At 44.0% G+C, this 19,926-nt stretch overlaps 1 protein-coding gene across 1 annotated transcript in view; it reads left to right on the top strand.

The window, feature by feature from the left end:
- PRDX4 (peroxiredoxin 4) overlaps positions 1–19,292 on the top strand; it is a 32,090-nt gene extending 12,798 nt beyond the window's left edge. Inside the window, exons 6-7 of the mRNA XM_030202251.1 lie at positions 16,276–16,310; positions 19,151–19,292. Coding sequence (XP_030058111.1) covers positions 16,276–16,310; positions 19,151–19,201 — 86 coding nt within the window. The 3' untranslated portion in view covers positions 19,202–19,292. The remainder of the gene's footprint in view (positions 1–16,275; positions 16,311–19,150) is intronic.
- The last annotated feature ends 634 nt before the right edge of the window (positions 19,293–19,926 follow it).

Raw genomic sequence — 19,926 nt, 5'->3', positions numbered from 1 at the left:
ATACTCCCTGTCCACACTTTTCGTGTTCTCTTCGCCAATACCCCTCCTACTTGTTTCTCAACCCTACATTTCTCTTAATTTCTTTTTCCTCTTTTTGCCTTATCCTAATTCCCCTCATTTCTTACTCCTTGTACATAATTTGATTTTATGTTTGGTGGTAGGATGTTTTCTCTGAGGACAAGCAGGCTGCTTGTTCTCACGATTGGGTCATCGTCCGCGATGGCCCAGGAGACAGGCAAATCTCTAAAGCAAAACAAAAACTTTCTAGAACGCACCTGCGCGCGGGCAGAGCGAACCGTGCATGCGCGAACGGCTTCCCGCCCGCGGCACGGACGTGACATCGTTGGTTCTTTTTCATAAGTACATAAGTAATGCCACACTGGGAAAAGACCAAGGGTCCATCGAGCCCAGCATCCTGTCCACGACAACGGCCAATCCAGGCCAAGGGCACCTGGCGAGGTTCCCAAACGTACAAACATTCTATACATGTTATTCCTGGAATTGTGGATTTTTCTCAAGTCCATTTAGTAGCGGTTTATGGACTTTATCCGCGTCTGGAGTGACACGGTGTTCTGCTGTGATCATTTTGGCCCAGGAGACTTTTTGTAGCATTACCACTTTCCTTTTCTTATTTTTCTTCTTCGTTTTTTGTGTTTTCACAGAATTAAGAAAGGAAAAAAAGAGAGAAGTTTATTTTTCCCTTTATTTCTTTAGTTTTTTTCCACTAAAGTTCAAGTTTCCTTCTTTTTTCGTCACGGCCAGCTTTTAGGCTGCTCGGCCGGGTTTTATATTCCTGTTTTGTGCCTTTTTAATTGGCACACTCGTGTCCTTTAATTTCGCAGCCGCCGTTTTTCCGTCCATGTCATCGAGGACACCCAGCAGCTTCAAGCGGTGCAACCGGACCATCTCAGGTACCGATCCCCACGCGTGGTGTCTCCAGTGCCTTGGGCCCGATCGTTTGCCAGCTGCTTGTAAGCTGTGTTCTTTAATGAAACAACGGACCCAAGTGTCTTAGGAGGCTCAACGTGAAAAACCTTTGCAGGATCGGTCCAGTCCTTCGACGTCAGCATTGGTATCGGTACCAAGGTCGGCGACGTTGAGGGAAGCATCAACTTCGAGAGCGCAGGTAATGGCTGCTGAACGACCATATCGCGCTGGGAGCAGCGAGGCATCGAGTGGGTCTCCACCTGTCTCGAGGCCTACTGCTATGCAGGCCCCCTGGGATTGACCGTCGGACCCGGCCCCGAGGAGGTGCGAGGATTCCACGTTCTCCTCTTCGGTACCGAGGAGTCTCGATGACTGGCGTCGAGCAAAGGCTAAGAAGCACCATCATCGATCTTCCATGTGCGGTACTGAGAGCTCCGGGGAGCCAAGGGATTCGGCACCCGAGAAGCGTCGGCACCGAGAGGACCGCTCACCCTCTATACAGGAGCTGCCGATTCGTCGGTCTCCTGGCAGCCTGGTACCGGCTCTCGAGCCCTCTCAGATTCTTCTACTACTACTGCTACTACTTATCATTTCTAAAGCGCTATTAGATGTACGCAGCACTGTACACTTGAACATTAGAGACAGTCCCTGCTCGACAGAGCTTACAATCTAATTAGGACAGACAAACAGGACAAACAAGAGATAAGGGAATATTAAAGTGAGGATGATAAAATTAAGGATTCTGAACAAGTGAATAAGGGTTAGGAGTTAAAAGCAGCATCAAAAAGGTGGACCACCTTTTGGAGAAAAAGTAGAGGACATGGTCGATCAGATCAAGAAGCACCATGATGCTATGGATTCTCTCTCCCGCCGGGCGTCTTCTGCTACCACCTCATCTAGGAGGTTTTTTGGAGGGAAGAGGAGTGCTCCCTATTCCTATAATAGGTGTAGGTACACTTCTGCTTCTCGGCAGCCTGTCCAGGCTCAGTCCCAGCACGCTCGTTCCTGTCAACGGCGTGCGCCTAAGGCCCCTGCGGTTCCCCAGCAAAAGCTAGGGATGGGCTTTTGACTGGCTCCAGTGCAGCATAGCCTCTGAAAAGTGTCGGGGGGAGGTTGATATTTTTTCACCAAAGGTAGCCTCTCATATCCTCCGACCGGTGGGTTCTTCAAATAGTCCGGTTAGGATACACTCTCAATCTGATATCCAAACCTCCAAATTGCCCACCGGGAGCTCATTCTTACAGCTCCCAACGCAGGCAGGTACTTGCAGATGAATTCTCTGCCCTTCTAAAGGCCAATCCGGTCGAACCCGTTCCACCAGGGGAAGAAAGGCTGGGATTCTATTCCAGGTACTTCCTTGTGCAAAAGAAAACAGGGGGGGATGCATCCCATCCTAGACCTGAGGACCCTGAACAAAATCCTAGTTCGAGAAAAGTTCAGGATGGTTTCCCTCTGCACCCATGATTCAGAAAAACGATTGGCTATGCTCTCTGAACTTAAAGGACGCCTATACCCACATCTCGATACTCCCAGCTCACAGGAAGTATCTTTAATTTCGCTTGGGAACTTGGCACTTTCAGTACTGTGTACTGCCCTTTGGTCTCGCGTCTGCGCCCAGGGTTTTCACAAAGTGCCTAGCAGTTGTCGCAGCATCGCTACGCAGACTGGGAGTGCATGTGTTCCCTTATCTCGACAATTGGTTGGTGAAGAGCACATCGGAGGCAGGTGCTCTACAGTCCATGCAGATAACTATTCGGGTGCTAGAACTTCTGGGCTTCATGATCAATTATTCCATCTTGTCCCTGTTCACAAATTGGAGTTCATTGGAGCTCTGTTGGACACACGGACGTCTCGAGCTTATCTTCCCCAGGCAAGGGCAGACAATCTCCTGGCCCTAGTGTCCATGGCTTGAGCGTCTCAACAGATCACAGCTCGGCAGATGTTGAGACTCTTAGGACACATGGCTTCCACAGTTCATGTAACTCCCATGGCACGCCTACATATGAGATCAGCTCAATGGACTCTAGCTTCTCAGTGGTGCCTGGCCACAGGGGATCTAGAGGATGTGATCCATCTGTCCACCAACTTTTCCAGTTCCCTTCATTGGTGGACCATTCGCTCCAATTTGACCTTGGGACGTCCATTCCAAATTCCTCAGCCTCAAAAAGTGCTGACGACGGATGCATCCCTCCTGGGGTGGGGAGCTCATGTAGATGGACTTCACACTCAAGGAGCTTGGTCCTTTCAGGAAAAGATCAACCTCCTAGAATTACGAGCGATCTGGAACGCTCTATAGGCTTTCAGAAACCGGCTGTCCAACCACATCATTTTGATTCAGACAGACAATCAGGTTGCTATGCATTACACCAACAAGCAGGGGGGCAACGGACCTCGCCCTCTGTGTCAGGAAGCCGGTTGGATGTGGCTTTGGGCATGCCGTCACAGCATGTTTCTCCAAGCCACATATCTGGCAGGTGTAAACAACAGTCTGACCAACAAGTTGAGCAGGGTCATGCAACCTCACGAGTGGTCGCTCATCATGGGCGTTGTCCACAAGATCTTCCGAGCATGGGGCACCCCCTCGGTGGATCTTTTTGCCGCTCAGATCAATCACAGAGTCCCTCAATTCTGTTCCAGACTTCAGACCCACGGCAGACTAGCATCAGATGCTTTTCTCCTGCATTGGGGGACAGGCCTTCTGTATGCGTATCTTCCCATACTTCTAGTGGGGAAGACTTTGCTGAAACTCAAGCAAGACCGCAGAACAATGATACTGGTTGCTCCCTTCTGGCCTCGTCAGATCTGGTTTCCTCTTCTGGAGTTGTCCTCCGAAGAACCATGGAGATTGGAGTGTTTTCCGACCCTCATCACCTAGAACGAGGGGTCGCTTCTACATCCCTACCTCCAGTCTCTGGCTCTCACGGCTTGGATGTTGAGAGCTTAGAAGTTGCCTCCTTGGGTCTTTCAGAGGGTGTCTCCCAAGTCTTGCTTGCTTCCAGGAAAGATTCCACAAAAAAGTGTTACTCTTTCAAATGGAGGAGGTTTGCCATCTGGTGTGACAAAGGCCCTAGATCCTTTTAATTGTCCTACATAGACCCTGCTTGAATACCTTCTACACTTATTAGAGTCTGGTCTCAAGACCAACTCCGTAGGAGTTCACCTTAGTGCAATTAGTGCTTATCATCAACGTGTAAAGGGTAAGCCTATCTCTGGACAGCCTTTAGTTGTTCGCTTCATGAGAGGTCTGCTTTTATCAAAGCCCCCTGTCAAACCTCCACCAGTGTCATGGGATCTCAACGTCGTTCTCACCCAGCTGATGAAAACTCCTTTTGAGCCACTGAATGCCTGCCATCTGAAGTACTTAACCTGGAAGGCCATTTTCTTGGTGGCTGTTACTTCAGCTTGTAGAGTCAGTGAGCTCCAAGCCCTGGTAGTGCATGCACCTTATATCAAGTTTCATCATAACAGAATAGTCCTCCGCACTCACCTTAAGTTCTTGCCAAAGGTAGTGTCGGAGTTCCATCTGAACCAGTCAATTGTCTTGCCAACATTTTTTCCCTGTCCTCATACCCCCGCCCTGCTGAAGACAAGTTTCACACCTTGGACTGTAAGAGAGCATTGGCCTTTTACGTGGAGCAGACAAAGCCCTACAGACAGTCCGCCCAATTATTTGTTTCTTTCTATCCCAACAGGAGGGGAGTCGCCATCGGAAAACACACAATCTCCAATTGGCTAGCAGATTGCATTTCCTTCACTTATGCCCAAGCTGGGTTGACTTTAGAGGGCCATGTCACGGCTCATAATGTTAGAGCCATGGCTGCATCAGTGGCTCACTTGAAGTCAGCCTCTATTGAAGAGATTTGCAAGGCTGCAACGTGGTCATCAGTCCACACATTCACATCTCACTACTGCCTTTAGCAGGATATCCGACGCGACAATCGGTGCTGCAGAATCTGTTTGGGGTTTAGAATCCAACTCCAACCCCCTAGACCCATTTTTGTTCTGTTCCAGGCTGCACTTTCACTTAGTTGTGCTTCTTTTCAGGTCAATCTATGTTATGTCCTCGCCGTCCCGAGGCCCAATTGACCAATGTTCATTGTTTTGAGTGAGCCTGGTTGCTAGGGATACCCCAATCGTGAGAACAAGCAACCTGCTTGTCCTCGGAGAAAGTGTAGGTACATACCTGTATCAGGTATTCTCCGAGGACAGCAGGCTGATTGTTCTCACAAACCACCCACCTCCCCTTTGGAGTTGTTCTAATTCTCTGGTTGCTTTTTTATTAAACTGACGATGTTACGCTCGTGCTGCGGGCGGGAAGCCGTTCACACATGCGCAGTTCGCTCTGCCCGCATTCCGGTGCGTTCTAGAAAGTTTTTGTTTTGCTTTAGAGATTTGCCGGTCTCCTGGGCCGTCGCAGATGACGACCCAATCATGAGAACAATCAGCCTGCTGTCCTCGGAGAATACCTGCTACAGGTATGTATCTACACTTTATAGCTCCCCTACTTGCTCTGTCCCCATCCTAAACTTCTTTGCCACCTCTTTCCACCTAACTTGACTTGCTGTGCTCCTCTCACCCCTCCCTAGCCAACTCCTCTTGCTTTCAGACTAGGCTCACCCATCTCTTCACTGGTCTCCAATTCTCACTCCTGCACAGCAGCTTAAGTTCACTTCTCATTTTATTCTCCTTTCCCCATAGGTATAGATCCCCTTCTGCCTGTTCCAAGAGCTGCAGAACATTTTTCTTTTGGACGATGCTTGTCATTCACCTCCTGAATAATTTCTTTTGTAATTCTTGGGCTCTGAGACTGAGGCAGTCCCATGCCTAAAAAGTCCCCATAAGCTGCTCCACCACCTACATGCCCAGGCCTTGGAAGCTCAGCAGTCAGCAGCTCCACAGCTGTGCACAGTGCTTCCTGCCCTCAGCTGAAAACTCCATACATCACATTCTGAGTGGGTAAACACAAAAGCATGCATTTATATTGGACCATGGCATGCCAGCCCACCTGATAAAATTCTGATGGTTACAGAGTAAGTGCAGAAATGGAAATTGGCGGCCGTTTTGCTTTGGCACAGCACTCCATTCTTTATTAATTCTCCTACCCAGCATCCCCTTGTTTCCTCTGCCTACATAATGTGGAAGGACATGTTGGTGGATTGCAGTATTGTAGTACCTTCTCATTCATGGTGCTTTATGTAGCCACACAGGACACACACCCGCAAAAGCTGGTTCTGAGCCAAGTCGAGAGTGGAGCAGTAGAACTGTGCTGTGACTAGTGAGAATGAAAGTTAGGGCTCAATAGCTGAGCCAGAAGTGAACCTAAATCAAAAAACACACAGTTTACGAAACAGTGTACTGTGAAATAATCCTCTTCCAGACTCCATTCATTTCTCCTGTCACATCTTCCTGTTATGCTATTTCTTTGCCCAAGGCAACAGACTGCTTGGCCAATCCCTATTGCCTCCCATAAAGATTGAACAAGTGGTGTGATCATTTTTTTCTTTGTTGTTGTTGTTTGTTTGCTTTTTTTTTTTCCGTGGAAAAAAAAGGAAATACTTTTCCTCTCTTTCCACTCTCAATTTGAAGGCTTGACCCTAGGTCCTCTCCTTAACAAAACTGCCAGAGATGAACCATTTTTAGTTTTTTCAGACCACAGCACCTCCAGTTCCCCCTTGTCTTTCTGATAATCTGTTTATCCTAATGAGTGTAGGGGTGGAGAAGGGCATAATACCAGCTGGACACCTTTGACCCAACCCCCTAGCATAGAAATCTTTACTTAACAATGTACCAACTTTTGAGTATGTAGTTTAATTTCAGTCTTGTATGTAGTTTAATTTCAGTCTTGTGTCCCTTCTTGATCTTGATCTTCTCTTAAGTTTCCTCTGTGCCCTCATATTCATTCTCTTTTTAAGAAATTCTGTTCTCCGTTCCCTTCCATTCCCTTGCTTCCCTCTCTCCTGCCTCTTCTTTCTCTCACCTTCATGTCTCACCTTTCTCCACCACAACTCTCATTTCCTTTCACAGCCTTCCTCTCAGCTCCCTTCTTTCCTAGTCCCCCACAGCTCCTGTCCTCTCTCCCAGCTCTTTTATCATCTTCCTTTCTCCCAGATCATTTCCCCTTATACAAGCTTCCTTCCCCATGACAGCCCAAGTCCTTTCTGTCAGCTGCTCTCACCCTCACAGTTTATATCTATTCTTCTCCAGTCCCTTTCCTCATCTCCCAGTCTCTTCCCTTTGCAACTCCTTTCTGCCATGTCCAACTCTACAGAGCATTATTCTCTCACACAGGCAGTAATACCTTTCAATTCGCTTCACAGTGCCCTCTTTTCCTCTCTCATAGCTCCACTCTCAGCCCTTGTCCTTACCACACAGCCTGTTTTTGAAATTAAGCTCCTTTCTTCTTCTTCCAACCCTTCACAGCAGCATTCTTGCTCCTGAGGAGTTGGCAAGAAGTGTGTCCATTCTAGGACACTGCAGCCGGCCAGTAGGCTGAGGGAGAGGCCAAACAGTAGTCTCTCATCTCTCAATCTACAGAAATACAGGAGAGAATAGTAGGGGTGCTGAAAAACCCACAGTGCCTACACCTATGCCTGTAAACAAACTGGAAACAGAACCAGAAACTAAATCAAAGCATTTACAAATACAGAAGACTTAAAACAAATGAGGAAATCATGCAGAGATTGGCACATGAATTCTTTCCAGCCCTTCTGGATCTGTATGTGTCTGTATCTTTGTTTGGCAGGAGGGGACCACCTGACCTGGTGGGTAAAAGGGAAAGGTGGTTTCAATGGAATGGTTCCATTGGTTTGACAATAATAATACAATGAAACTAAGAGGCCTGTTTTAGATAGGATGAAAAGGGAATTGAGATGTCCAGGTTAAGATGTGCTCAGTTGCTCCTGTGTTTTACAAAAGGCTCTGCTGTTTGTCTAGATATTGTATGTATGCTTAGGGTGGATAAATACAATAAACATGAAGCATTGTAAAATACCTAGAAAGGATGACACAGGTATCGACCAGCATGTCCAACCGGAGCAGTGATTTATCTTGTTGGGCAGTCTGGATGGACCGTGCAGGTCTTTTTCTGCCGTCATCTACTATGTTACTATGTTACAAACCCCAATCCCTCCTCCTCCCCCACCACACACACACACACAGAGAACGTAATGTCCTCAACTCTTCAATTAGCATTGCTGCAGCAATGCTTATAACAGGCCTGAAGGCAAGCTCACCTTCTGTCAAAGAAGCCAGATGGAGAATCATTACCCCTCTTCTCCCCAAACCCCCCAGGGGTCTTCTGGGATCTAATAGAAAGCAGGAGGGATCCCTGGATGCGATGCCTCTACCCCCATCAGTGCCCACGTTCAAAATGGTGCTTCATTAAAAAAAAAAAAAAAAGGCATTTGTCCAGAGCAGGTACAATATAAAGAATTACTCAAAACGGTATAACACGAGCAAAGTTTTAAAAAAAACAGTCTATTCTGGACAAGCTAAATGAAACAAGTAACTTCACTTTTTATAAAAGGACAAAAAAATCCTGTTCAAGGTGAATATTAACTAATAAGAATTTCTATAGATGGGGCCTGCAGCCAAAAAACATTGATCCAGGGTAACTGTTAATTGGGCCTTGTGAACTGCAGGAATCAACAGCCCTGAATTAGCAGTTCTCAGTGTCCTTTATGACACCTTCATACCATTGAGAGTTTACACATATAGGACCAAACAGAGTGCTAAGTGCTATTCTCTCAACTGCTCTCTGAGTTGTGTGCCATTTATACGATCTGCACTTAACTTTTAGGCATGAGGATTTACACCAACTGAAACGTGGTGTAAATCCTTAGGCACGGATCTGCCAAATTCTATAACACGCAATCCTAAGTAGTAAATTCAGTATATCCAACTAGCACCAATACACCTCATACAGACTACTATCACTTCATGATTTAATGATTTAAATAATTTAAATGACCTCAGCGATGTCCGTTGCCATCATATTTATTGTAATGGCAACGTTAGACAACATCAATCATCTTCATCGGTCCACTGTAGAGTAATTCAAAACTTTTATTTTTTAATTTTTTAATTTTTAAATTGACTTAGCTTTCGGCTTAGCTTTTAGAGTCCATCTCTCTTTAGACTCAGGGGGTCAAATGCCCGACATATGTTTCGCCCGAGACCGAGCTGTCTCAAGGGACTACCCCCTGAAGGTATTTTAGCGTCAGCTCTGCCCTATATAGTATAGATCTTTGTTCATACTATATAGGGCAGAGCTGACGCTAAAATACCTTCAGGGGGTAGTCCCTTGAGACAGCTCGGTCTCGGGCGAAACATATGTCGGGCATTTGACCCCCTGAGTCTGAAGAGAGATGGACTCTAAAAGCTAAGCCGAAAGCTAAGTCAATTTAAAAATTAAAAAATAAAAGTTTTGAATTACTCTACAGTGAACCGATGAAGATGATTGATGTTGTCTAACGTTGCCATTACAATAAATATGATGGCAACGGACATCGCTGAGGTCATTTAAATTATTTAAATCATTAAATCATGAAGTGATAGTAGTCTGTATGAGGTGTATTGGTGCTAGTTGGATATACTGAATTTACTACTTAGGATTGCATGTTTGTTTTCCAACAATCTATTACAAAATAATAGCCATTGGTGTGAATTCTATAACACTGCATGCCTTCCATGGCCATGCCCCCTTTTCAGATCCATGCACAAGTTTACACACACATCTTGCCAATTAGCACCAATAATTAGCACTGATTGGTTTGTTACTCAAATTGTGCACACACCCAACTTTTCATGCACAATTTTGTGCACCATATATGGAATCCAGGCGCATCTCTATGCAGTGCACAATACAATGGCTTAATAATAATAAACCTAACCCACCACATGATAGGCAGGCACTGCAATGACTTCAACCACTCCAGATATTTTGTTAGATTAATTCTCATTCTGTCTGCTCCATCAGGTATGTGCACTCTGCTCATTAGAAAACCCAGTAGGGGTATGTGCTAGGGAAAGCAAGAGGAGTATGAGTCCATGGAATTATTTCCAACTCCTCTCCATATTTGTATACCTCACAAACAGGGAAGATAGGGTTTCTGGATAGTGAGGTTGCACAACAGACCGTGGTAGACCAGGTGCCCTTAAATACAACTAAAGATCAGACAAAAGATGTCAAATCAATAGTGTCAGGTACTAAGCATCATGCAAATAAGAACAAACATACTCTGAAATGTCTATATGCAAATGCTAGGAGTCTAAGAAATAAGATGGGAGAGTTGGAATATATTGCACTAAACGAAAAATTGGATATAATAGGCATTACTGAGACCTGGTGGAAGGAGGATAACCAGTGGGACACTGTCATACCGGGGTACAAAGTATATCGTAGTGATAGGGTGGACTGGACTGGTGAAGGGGTAGCATTGTATATTAACGAGAGCCTTGACTCAGATTACAAATTCAGCAGGACACAAATCACACCTTTGAATCATTGTGGGTTGAAATTCCATGTATAAAAGGGAAAAAAACGGTGATAGGAGTGTACTACCGTCCGCCTCGCCAGGATGAGCAGGTAGACACAGAAATGATAAAAGAAATCAGAGACGAGAACAAAATGGGCAATGTGATAATAATGGATGACTTCAATTATCCAAATATAGACTGGGTAAATGTAACATCGGGACATGCTACAGAGATACAATTCCTTGATGAAATCAAGGACAGCTTTATGGAGCAACTGGTGCAGGAGCCGACGAGAGAAGGAAAAATTCTAGACTTGGTCCTTAGTGGAGCGCATGATCTGGTGAGGGACGTTATGGTACTGGGGCCGCTTGATAACAGTGACCATAATATGATCAGTTTTGATATCGACCTTGAAGTAACTGTACACAGAAAGTCAAATACGTTAGCGTTTAACTTTAAAAAAGGAGACTATGATAAAATGAGAAGAACAGGTAAAAAAAAAACTTAGGGGGGCAACTGACAGAGTAAAAACTTGCACAACAGGCGTGGACGCTGTTCAAAACTACCATCCTGGAGGCCCAGGCCATACATATTCCGCGAATTAGAAAAGAAAGACGGAACTCCAAAAGACAGCCGGCCTGGTTGAAAAGTGAGGTGAAGGAAGCTATTAGGGCTAAAAGAAACGCCTTCAGAAAATGGAAGAAGGAACCGTCTGAAAATAACAAGAAGCAGCATAAGGAGTGTCAAAGCAAATGCAAGGCGCAGATAAAGAAAGCCAAGAGGGATTACGAAAAAAAGATAGCATTAGAGGCAAAAAAACATAGTAAAAAAATTTTTCGGTATATTAAAAGCAGGAAGCCGGCAAAAGAATCGGTTGGGCCGCTGGATGACCGAGGGGTAAAAGGGGGCGATCAAGGAAGACAAAGACGTAGCGGAGAGACTGAATGAATTCTTTGATTCGGTCTTCACCGAGGAAGATTTGGGTGGGATACCTGTGTCGGAAATGGTATTTCAAGCGGACGAGTCGGAGAAACTTACTGACTTCACGGTAAACCTGGAGGACGTAATGGGGCAGTTCGGCAAACTGAAGAGTAACAAATCTCCTGGACCGGATGGTATTCATCCTAGAGTACTGATAGAACTGAAAAATGAGCTTGCGGAGCTAATGCTAGTGATATGCAACTTATCCTTAAAATCGAGCGTGGTACCGGAAGATTGGAGGGTGGCCAATGTAACGCCCATTTTTAAAAAAGGCTCCAGGGGAGATCCGGGAAATTATAGACTGGTGAGTCTGACGTCGGTGCCGGGGAAAATGGTAGAGGCTATTATTAAAAACAAAATTACAGAGCACATCCGAGGACATGGATTACTGAGACCGAGTCAGCACGGCTTTTGTGTGGGGAAATCTTGCCTGACCAATTTACTTCAATTCTTTGAAGGAGTAAACAAACGTGGACAAAGGGGAGCCGGTTGATATTGTGTATCTGGATTTTCAAAAGGCGTTTGACAAGGTACCTCATGAAAGGCTACAGAGAAAATTGGAGGGTCATGGGATAGGAGGAAATGTCCTATTGTGGATTAAAAACTGGTTGAAGGATAGGAAACAGAGAGTGGGGTTAAATGGGCAGTATTCACAATGGAGAAGGGTAGTTAGTGGGGTTCCTCAGAGGTCTGTGCTAGGACCGCTGCTTTTTAATATAGTTATAAATGATTTAGAGATGGGAGTAACTAGCGAGGTAATTAAATTTGCTGATGACACAAAGTTATTCAAAGTCGTTAACTCGCGACAGGATTGTGAAAAATTACAAGAGGACCTTACGAGACTGGGAGACTGGGCGGCTAAATGGCAGATGACGTTTAATGTGAGCAAGTGCAAGGTGATGCATGTGGGGAAAAAAGAACCCGAATTATAGCTACGTCATGCAAGGTTCCACGTTAGGAGTTACGGACCAAGAAAGGGATCTGGGTGTCGTCGTCGATAACACACTGAAACCTTCTGCTCAGTGTGCTGCTGCGGCTAGGAAAGCGAATAGAATGTTGGGTATTATTAGGAAAAGTATGGAAAACAGGTGTGAGGATGTTATAATGCCGTTGTATCGCTCCATGGTGCGACCGCACCTTGAGTATTGTGTTCAATTCTGGTCGCCGCATCTCAAGAAAGATATAGTAGAATTGGAAAAGGTGCAGCGAAGGGCGACTAAAATGATAGCGGGGATGGGATGACTTCCCTATGAAGAAAGACTAAGGAGGCTAGGGCTATTCAGCTTGGAGAAGAGACGGCTGAGGGGCGACAAGATAGAGGTATATAAAATAATGAGTAGAGTGGAACAGGTGGATATGAAGCGTCTGTTCACGCTGTCCAAAAATACTAGGACTAGGGGACATGCGATTAAACTACAGTGTAGTAAATTTAAAACAAATCACCCAACATGTAATTAAACTCTGGAATTCATTGCCGGAAAATGTGGTGAAGGCGGTTAGCTTAGCAGAGTTTAAAAAGGGGATTGGGCGGTTTCCTAAAGGACAAGTCCATAAACCGCTACTAAACGGACTTGGAAAAATCCAAAATCCCAGGAATAACATGTATAGAATGTTTGTACGTTTGGGAAGCTTGCCAGGTGCCCTTGGCCTGGATTGGCCGCTGTCGTGGACAAGATGCTGGGCTCGATGGACCCTTGGTCTTTTCCCAGTATGGCATTACTTATGTACTGTGGGAGGGGAGGAGGCGCAATTCCCTATTTTGGTTCAGTTTTTAAGCATTTCTGTGTTGCAGCTGCTGGAATTACCTCTTCCATAATATTGAATTGGGCCATTTTTGAGGGGGGGGGGAGGAGGGGGGCAGAGGGCTTTATTTTTGTAGAACTGCAGATCCAGTGTAGTCCATTTTTGAACTGAAGGTGTGTCTTCCCCAATTTTTCCTCCATGTCAAATGTAATTGGGGGGGGGGGGGGGGGTTGCCCACAGACATATATTCCTTAATGATACTTGACTTTGTCTCGCATAACTCCTCATAATGTAATCCATAACTGAGTTGTAACAAATTGTATTTCCAGCTTTCATAACGTATTGTAAGCCACACTGAACCCGCAAAAAGGTGGGAAAATGTGGGATACAAATGCAATAAATAAATAAAATAACCATTTCATTCCCATAGTGTTTTGGGCTGGAAAGAATTTTTAAAAAATGTGAACCGATCCCTGGTTCAGTGCATTTTTAAATGTTAACTGGTGAGGACAACTTCAAACACACAGACTGCAGAACACCTTTGTGGTTGGAGGGGCCAAACAAGCTAATCTCTGGCCCACCCTCTCTAGATGCTGGTACTGAGTTGGGCAAGATATTGCTTGAGCCATGACTTCAGTGGCCACCGTATTTGTCTGCCTGGGTATGTGCGTGGGTTCTTTATATGCTTCCTATTAGAACCTACTGCTTGCTTCTGTCCAATTTAGGATTCTTAGACTATATCATATTTTATCTGACCCAGTTTGGCAATTCTTAAAATTGGAGAGTAGTGTTGGTTCCACACTTAAGAAAAAAAAACTAAACTGATGCACAGAGTATGTAGTAGCAGGGCATAATTTGTAGACAAAATAAGAAAAGGAGCTTGGGCAAGGAATAACATGAGAATGGGGGGCTCCCATCTTCCTCTCCTCTTCCCTGCAGGCTCTCTATAGCACAGCATCCCTGCTGCTATGGATTTGGAATCTGAAAAGAAGTGGCAGAGCTGCATTCTACACTGTTCCCCCCAGAAATTAAGCTTTGTATTCAGAGTAGCCTGAGCTTCAGGGATTGTTAATGTTGTTATGTACTAAAGCATGAGACATAAGTACAACAGTATTTTCCATCTGAACAGCAATGACACACTAGTTTCATTAAAGTACTGACAGTAGCACATTAGCAATGGATAAGAAACTTAACAGCATTTTGGCTTGATAGTGAAAAGCTATACGTTTATGACCAAGCAGTCCCTCCCTCTCCTTTTATACTTTCTCCTCAGTTGGAACCAGACTTATGATCTGGGGCCATGAGCCTTCATTTGAAATTACCTAAGGATATTTTCCCATATTTTATCTGCCTCCCCCCCCCCCCCCCCCCACCCAGCATATCTAATCTGGTCACAGCAGTGACCATACTGGACTGGGAGCCATGCAACAGAGCTTCTTTTGGAATCCTGCAATCATTGGCCCTTAGTCCAGCCACTGTGCATTGCCCTAAAGCAATGACAACCCCCTCTCAGGCTGTGCACGCTGCCTTCTGCAGCATATTCAGTCATGGATGTGGGAGCAGAAGGCCTAAGACAAGGGTCAAACTAGGGACCTGATCCAACAAATCGCGACGACAAACTTTTTATTTAAAACAAACACCAACTCCTGCCTGCTTAAATTGGCTTTGAATATCAGGCCAACATTTTTACATGAAAAGGAAAGGAGTGTGGTAGCCGTGTTAGTCCACTCTTAAGGTTATCAATAGAAATCAAACAAAATAAAACATGGAAAAGAAAATATGATACCTTTTTTATTGGACATAACTTAATACATTTCTTGATTAGCTTTCGAAGGTTGCCCTTCTTCCTCAGATCGCAAATAAGCAAATGTGCTAGCTGACAGTGTATATACCGTATTTTTCGGACTATAAGACGCACCGGACCATAAGACGCACCTAGGTTTTAGAGGAGGGAAATAGGAAAAAAAACATTTTCCTCTTTCCCTCCTCTAAAACCTAGGTGCTCCGGTGCGTCTTGTCCGGGTTTTGGACCTCCGTTGTGTACTTACAGGATTCCATGTTCCCTGGTGGTCTAGTGACGTCGGGGCAGAAAAGAGCCCCCTCTTTCCTGCCCATCGCGCTGCTCTCCGTGCTTCTCCATGCTTTCTGATGGTCTCGGCGATACCGTCAGAAAGCATTGAGAAGCACGGAGAGCAGCGCGATGGGCAGGAAAGAGGGGGCTCTTTCCTGCCCCGACGTCACTAGACCACCAGGGAACATGGAATCCTGTAAGTACACAACGGAGGTCCAAAAACGCTACCTTCGGACTATAAGACGCACCCCCCATTTTTCTCCCAAATTTTGGGGGAAAAAAGTGCGTCTTATAGTCCGAAAAATACGGTAAGTGAAAACATTCAAGTCTGACAGGGTGGGAGGATGGGGGTGGGTAGGAGGTATGCATGGGGACATCAAAGCATATCATTGATATTCTAACAAGATGGGTGTGGATAGGTGAGGAAAAGGGAAATGGGACTTGATATACCGCCTTTCTGAGGTTTTTTTTTTTTTTGCAACTACATTCAAAGCGGTTTACATATATTCCGGTACTTATTTTGTACCAGGGGCAATAGAGGGTTAAGTGACTTGCCCAGAGTCACAAGCCACTGCAGTGGGAATCAAACTCAGTTCCCCAGGATCAAAGTCCACTGCACTAACCACTAGGCTACTATTAATGTGACACTAGCATATTTTCACAATGAGATTTCATCGCCTTTTGCATTTACTGTGTTTATCAAGAACAACAAAGGTGGGAGGCAATGGGTTGCAACACATGGTCTTTATCAGTTGACACCTACATTTAAATGATGGTGCTTAATGATAGTTTTGATTCTTTAAGGGACACTTATTAAAGAGAAGGTATGCACTGTATTATTGTATTTGCATTACCACCACAGATTTGCACCTTACTAGCAACATGGCTTCCACTTTATTGCTATGCATTCAAGATTCATTGAAAAGCCAAAGGTGTGTGTACATCAGAGTGTGATATTTGTTATTTAGTACCTCTCTAGCAGTCAACCATTTAGCGTAACATGACAGAGTCAGTGAAGCCTTTTTAATGTTTAGAAAAGGCCACATACTAACATTTTGTCTTTTTTGTTTTCATAGTTTGCCCTGCAGGTTGGAAACCTGGCAGTGAAACAGTAAGTCACTCTTTTGATGTATTTTATCTTCATAAAGGGGCAATTTGTAGACTTCTCACATTGGTGATAAATTTTGTAGCACTTTTTAAAGGGGTCAAACATAAACAAAATATATGTAGTCACTCGCATCTGTCTTTTCTCTGGGTAGATTTTTGCTGGATGAGTATGCACAAAGATTTTTAAATTTGATTTATGCTTTTATTTTGCCTCCCCCAACCTAAATACTTCCCCAGATGTGCCTCCTCACAGTGTGGTTAGACGTCAGTGCATTGTGGAACAATAGACAAGCCTCTAACTGCATTTGAGGGAGGGTAATTTTCTAACAGTGGATTTAACCTTATAAATGGCTTTGAAAATTGCCTTTAACTACAAATTATGTGGCTTGCAGTTTGCCTAATATCAACAGATAACAACCATAGTGGCAGGTTTAATATAAAGTCACTGACTAATTGATTCAAAATCGTGGAGGAAAAGACTTCAGTATTTTCAGTGCCTTATTTTAGTTATACGACTCTTAGTAAGGTCACTGATATTTTGCCATTATGAGTCTAAAAAAATCTCCACCTCCTTTAGCCAATATTGTAAGAGCAGGTAAAAAGCCCCCAGCCACACATGGCCATATGGTAAGAGAACTCTTACCACATGGCCATGCTGCGGGGAGCCATTACCGCTACTACTACTACTTAACATTTCTAAAGCGCTACCAGGGTCACGCAGCGCTGTACAGTTTAACAAGGAAGGACAGTCCCTGCTCAAAGGAGTTTACAATCTAAAGGACAAAGTATGAAGTCAATCAAATTGGGGAAGTCTAGGTTTCCTGAATAGAGGTAAATGGTTATGTGCCGAAAACTACATTGAAGAGGTGGGCTTTGAGCAAGGATTTGAAGATGTGCAGGGAGGGGGCTTGGCGTATGGGCTCAGGAAGTTTATTCCAAGCATAGGGTGAGGCAAGGCAGAAAGGGCGGAGCCTGGAGTTGGCGGTGGTGGAGAAGGGTACTGATAGGAGGGATTTGTCCTGTGAGCGGAGGTTACGGGTAGGAGCTACCCATTAAGGTGGTGATAAGGGCTCCCGCGCTAATCCAGCGGTAACCGGGCAGCACGTGGTGATGCCCAATAACCGCTGCGCAAGCTGTTTCCAGGGGTTTTCTTTTTCCCTCAGAAATGGCACACGCTTGGAGCAGGACTACCACCAGCGGGCACGTTGGGCCAGTGGTAAGCCTGCATTGGGCTTACCACCGTTCTGTAAAAAGGACCCCTTAAATTGCCATAACTCCTATGATATTTTGTGTTGCGAGGCAAATTGAAATTTCTCACACTTATGTACCTGTTTGTGCTATGAACACTAGCTACAGAAGGCCTTTGAAAGCTAGTCCAATAAAAAGATATCACCTTATTTTCCATTGTTTGTTTAGTTCCTCTGAATAGTGTTGCTGGGCCATATGTATGAATTGAGAACATCCAAGTTACACTGCAGCTAAATACTGGCCTCTGCATGATCTTTAATTATTTAAAATGTATAATAGCCATGCTGGGTTAGGCCAACACTGACCAGTGTGAGTTGTTTGAAAGTATCCGTCGGATCCCAATAGGAACGTTCCATTTTGCTCCTTCCTGGAAGTAAAATGTTGGAGACTTTCCAATCTGTCTGGCTGACGATTATTCTTGGACCTCTCTTCCAGTAACTTGTCCAGACCTTTTTGTGGTGGTCTTAACTCAGCTATTCTATACGTCTTGACCACATTTCTAGCAGAATTAATTCTGGAGTTTGCATGTTGGCTCAAAACATGATTTCCTAAATATACTGCTGGATAGTTTCATTGGAGCATCTTCTAGTCTTAGTACTGTTTGATAGTATAAATAACTTGTTCACACCATACAGAATTTTATAGACCTCTGTTGGTATCAGCTGTCACTTGTTTCTTCTCCTAACCAGTTGAGCCTTTCTTTTTATAAGAGGACTGATCAGCCCTATAATCATTTTTCTCCTCATTCTGCTGTTTTGAGGTGCAGCTACCCAGAACTGCTTGCAGTACTTAAGTTGTGGCTTCATCATAAGGAGTCTTTCATGTTGCCAAGTGCCTTCTGAAAATCCATATACAATATATTGACCGTCTTGCTTTAAGTTTTTTATTTACACATCTTACTGGAATATTACTGCCCCATCCTTGACCATCTTTAAATCTAGATTGAAAGCCCACCTCTTTAACATTGCTTTTGACTTGTAACCACTCCCCCACATTAATTGATTTGCTTTCTTTATTTTTGTCTATTAGATTGTAAGCTCTTTGAGCAGGGACTGTCTTTCTTCTATGTTTGTGAAGCGCTGCGTACGCTTTGTAGCGCTATAGAAATGCTAAATAGTAGTAATAGTAGTAGATAGACATCATTGTATTTTGTTTAGAAAGCACAATTATTTAAATTATTAGAGGGGGGAATTACTTCAAAGTGCTTTGGTATCTGTGCCATGCCTGCCCTCTGGTTTAACAAGATCAAAACTGAGGATGTCATGAAATTGTGGTGGCCAAAGGAAAAATGTAAGTAGCTTCTAAGGTAATTGATTACAGATATTGATTTATAGAAGTTTCAGGGGCGATGGAGATGTAGTTTCCTTATGTCTTTCTCATAAACCAATCAAACAAAATGGCCTTTATTCTTTTACTTCAGTTGTTGAGAGGGAATAAGGAAATGTTCCCTTATAGTGTGTGTTAAGGGTTAGTTTTGTATATACCATGCTACTGATAAAACCTCACTCCTAAGCCACAGTATGTGGAGTATGATTGCCATCTCTATAAATTTTAGTCGTAATGTTTTGACCTTTTTTTTTTTTTCTTATTGTGCAGATAATCCCAGATCCAGCTGGAAAACTGAAATATTTTGGTAAACAAAACTGAAAGCGCATCCATTAAAACTATACAGGTCTTCTGTGTCATCACTTGTTCAAATAGATCAATTACCAATAAACACCATCAGTTTTGATATGTACTGTTGTCATGTGTTTTGTAGCTTTTAAAGTACAAATTCTTGTTAACTTGTAGCAACTGAAATCTTTGGGGCCAGTACTTAAGAGAACCTGCCAACACCTAGGTCCTAGTAAGGCCAGTATTAAGTGGTACTAGCTAAACGTTTCTTTGACCACTGCAGCACTATTCAAATAAGGCCTGGGTAGTCCATTGATGAAACTGGTTAGGAGTTGTCACTTATCTGGATCACAATGCTTAAAATCTCTGCTTATCGTCTTCACCAAACCAGCCCAAAACATGTGGGTTGTATCTGTCAATCAACAGGTGGACACAGTGCCTTGGGTGAATCTCTTCAGCAGAAGAAAGTTCTTACCTGCTAGTTTTCATTCCTTTATTTTATTAGGATTTAATTTACCACCCTTTTAAAGGAATTCACTTAAGGCGGTGTACAGTAAGATGAATAAGTCAAACATAAGCAATAGCCAATTACAGCAGTAAAAAATATTCAAATAATACAAAGTATGTATACTACTTAAAATGTGAACACACTACGTAATAGAACATTTTAGTAGACAGTATAGGGTGTAAGCAAAGATGAAACATATATATGTAAGAGGAATTAGAAAATAAGAGGATTAATTTAAAGAAAGTTGCAC

The sequence above is a fragment of the Microcaecilia unicolor genome, chromosome 4 (genome assembly GCF_901765095.1).
Source record: "Microcaecilia unicolor chromosome 4, aMicUni1.1, whole genome shotgun sequence".
NCBI classification, from domain to species: Eukaryota; Metazoa; Chordata; class Amphibia; order Gymnophiona; family Siphonopidae; genus Microcaecilia; species Microcaecilia unicolor.
This window is presented reverse-complemented; position numbering and strand designations above follow the sequence as displayed.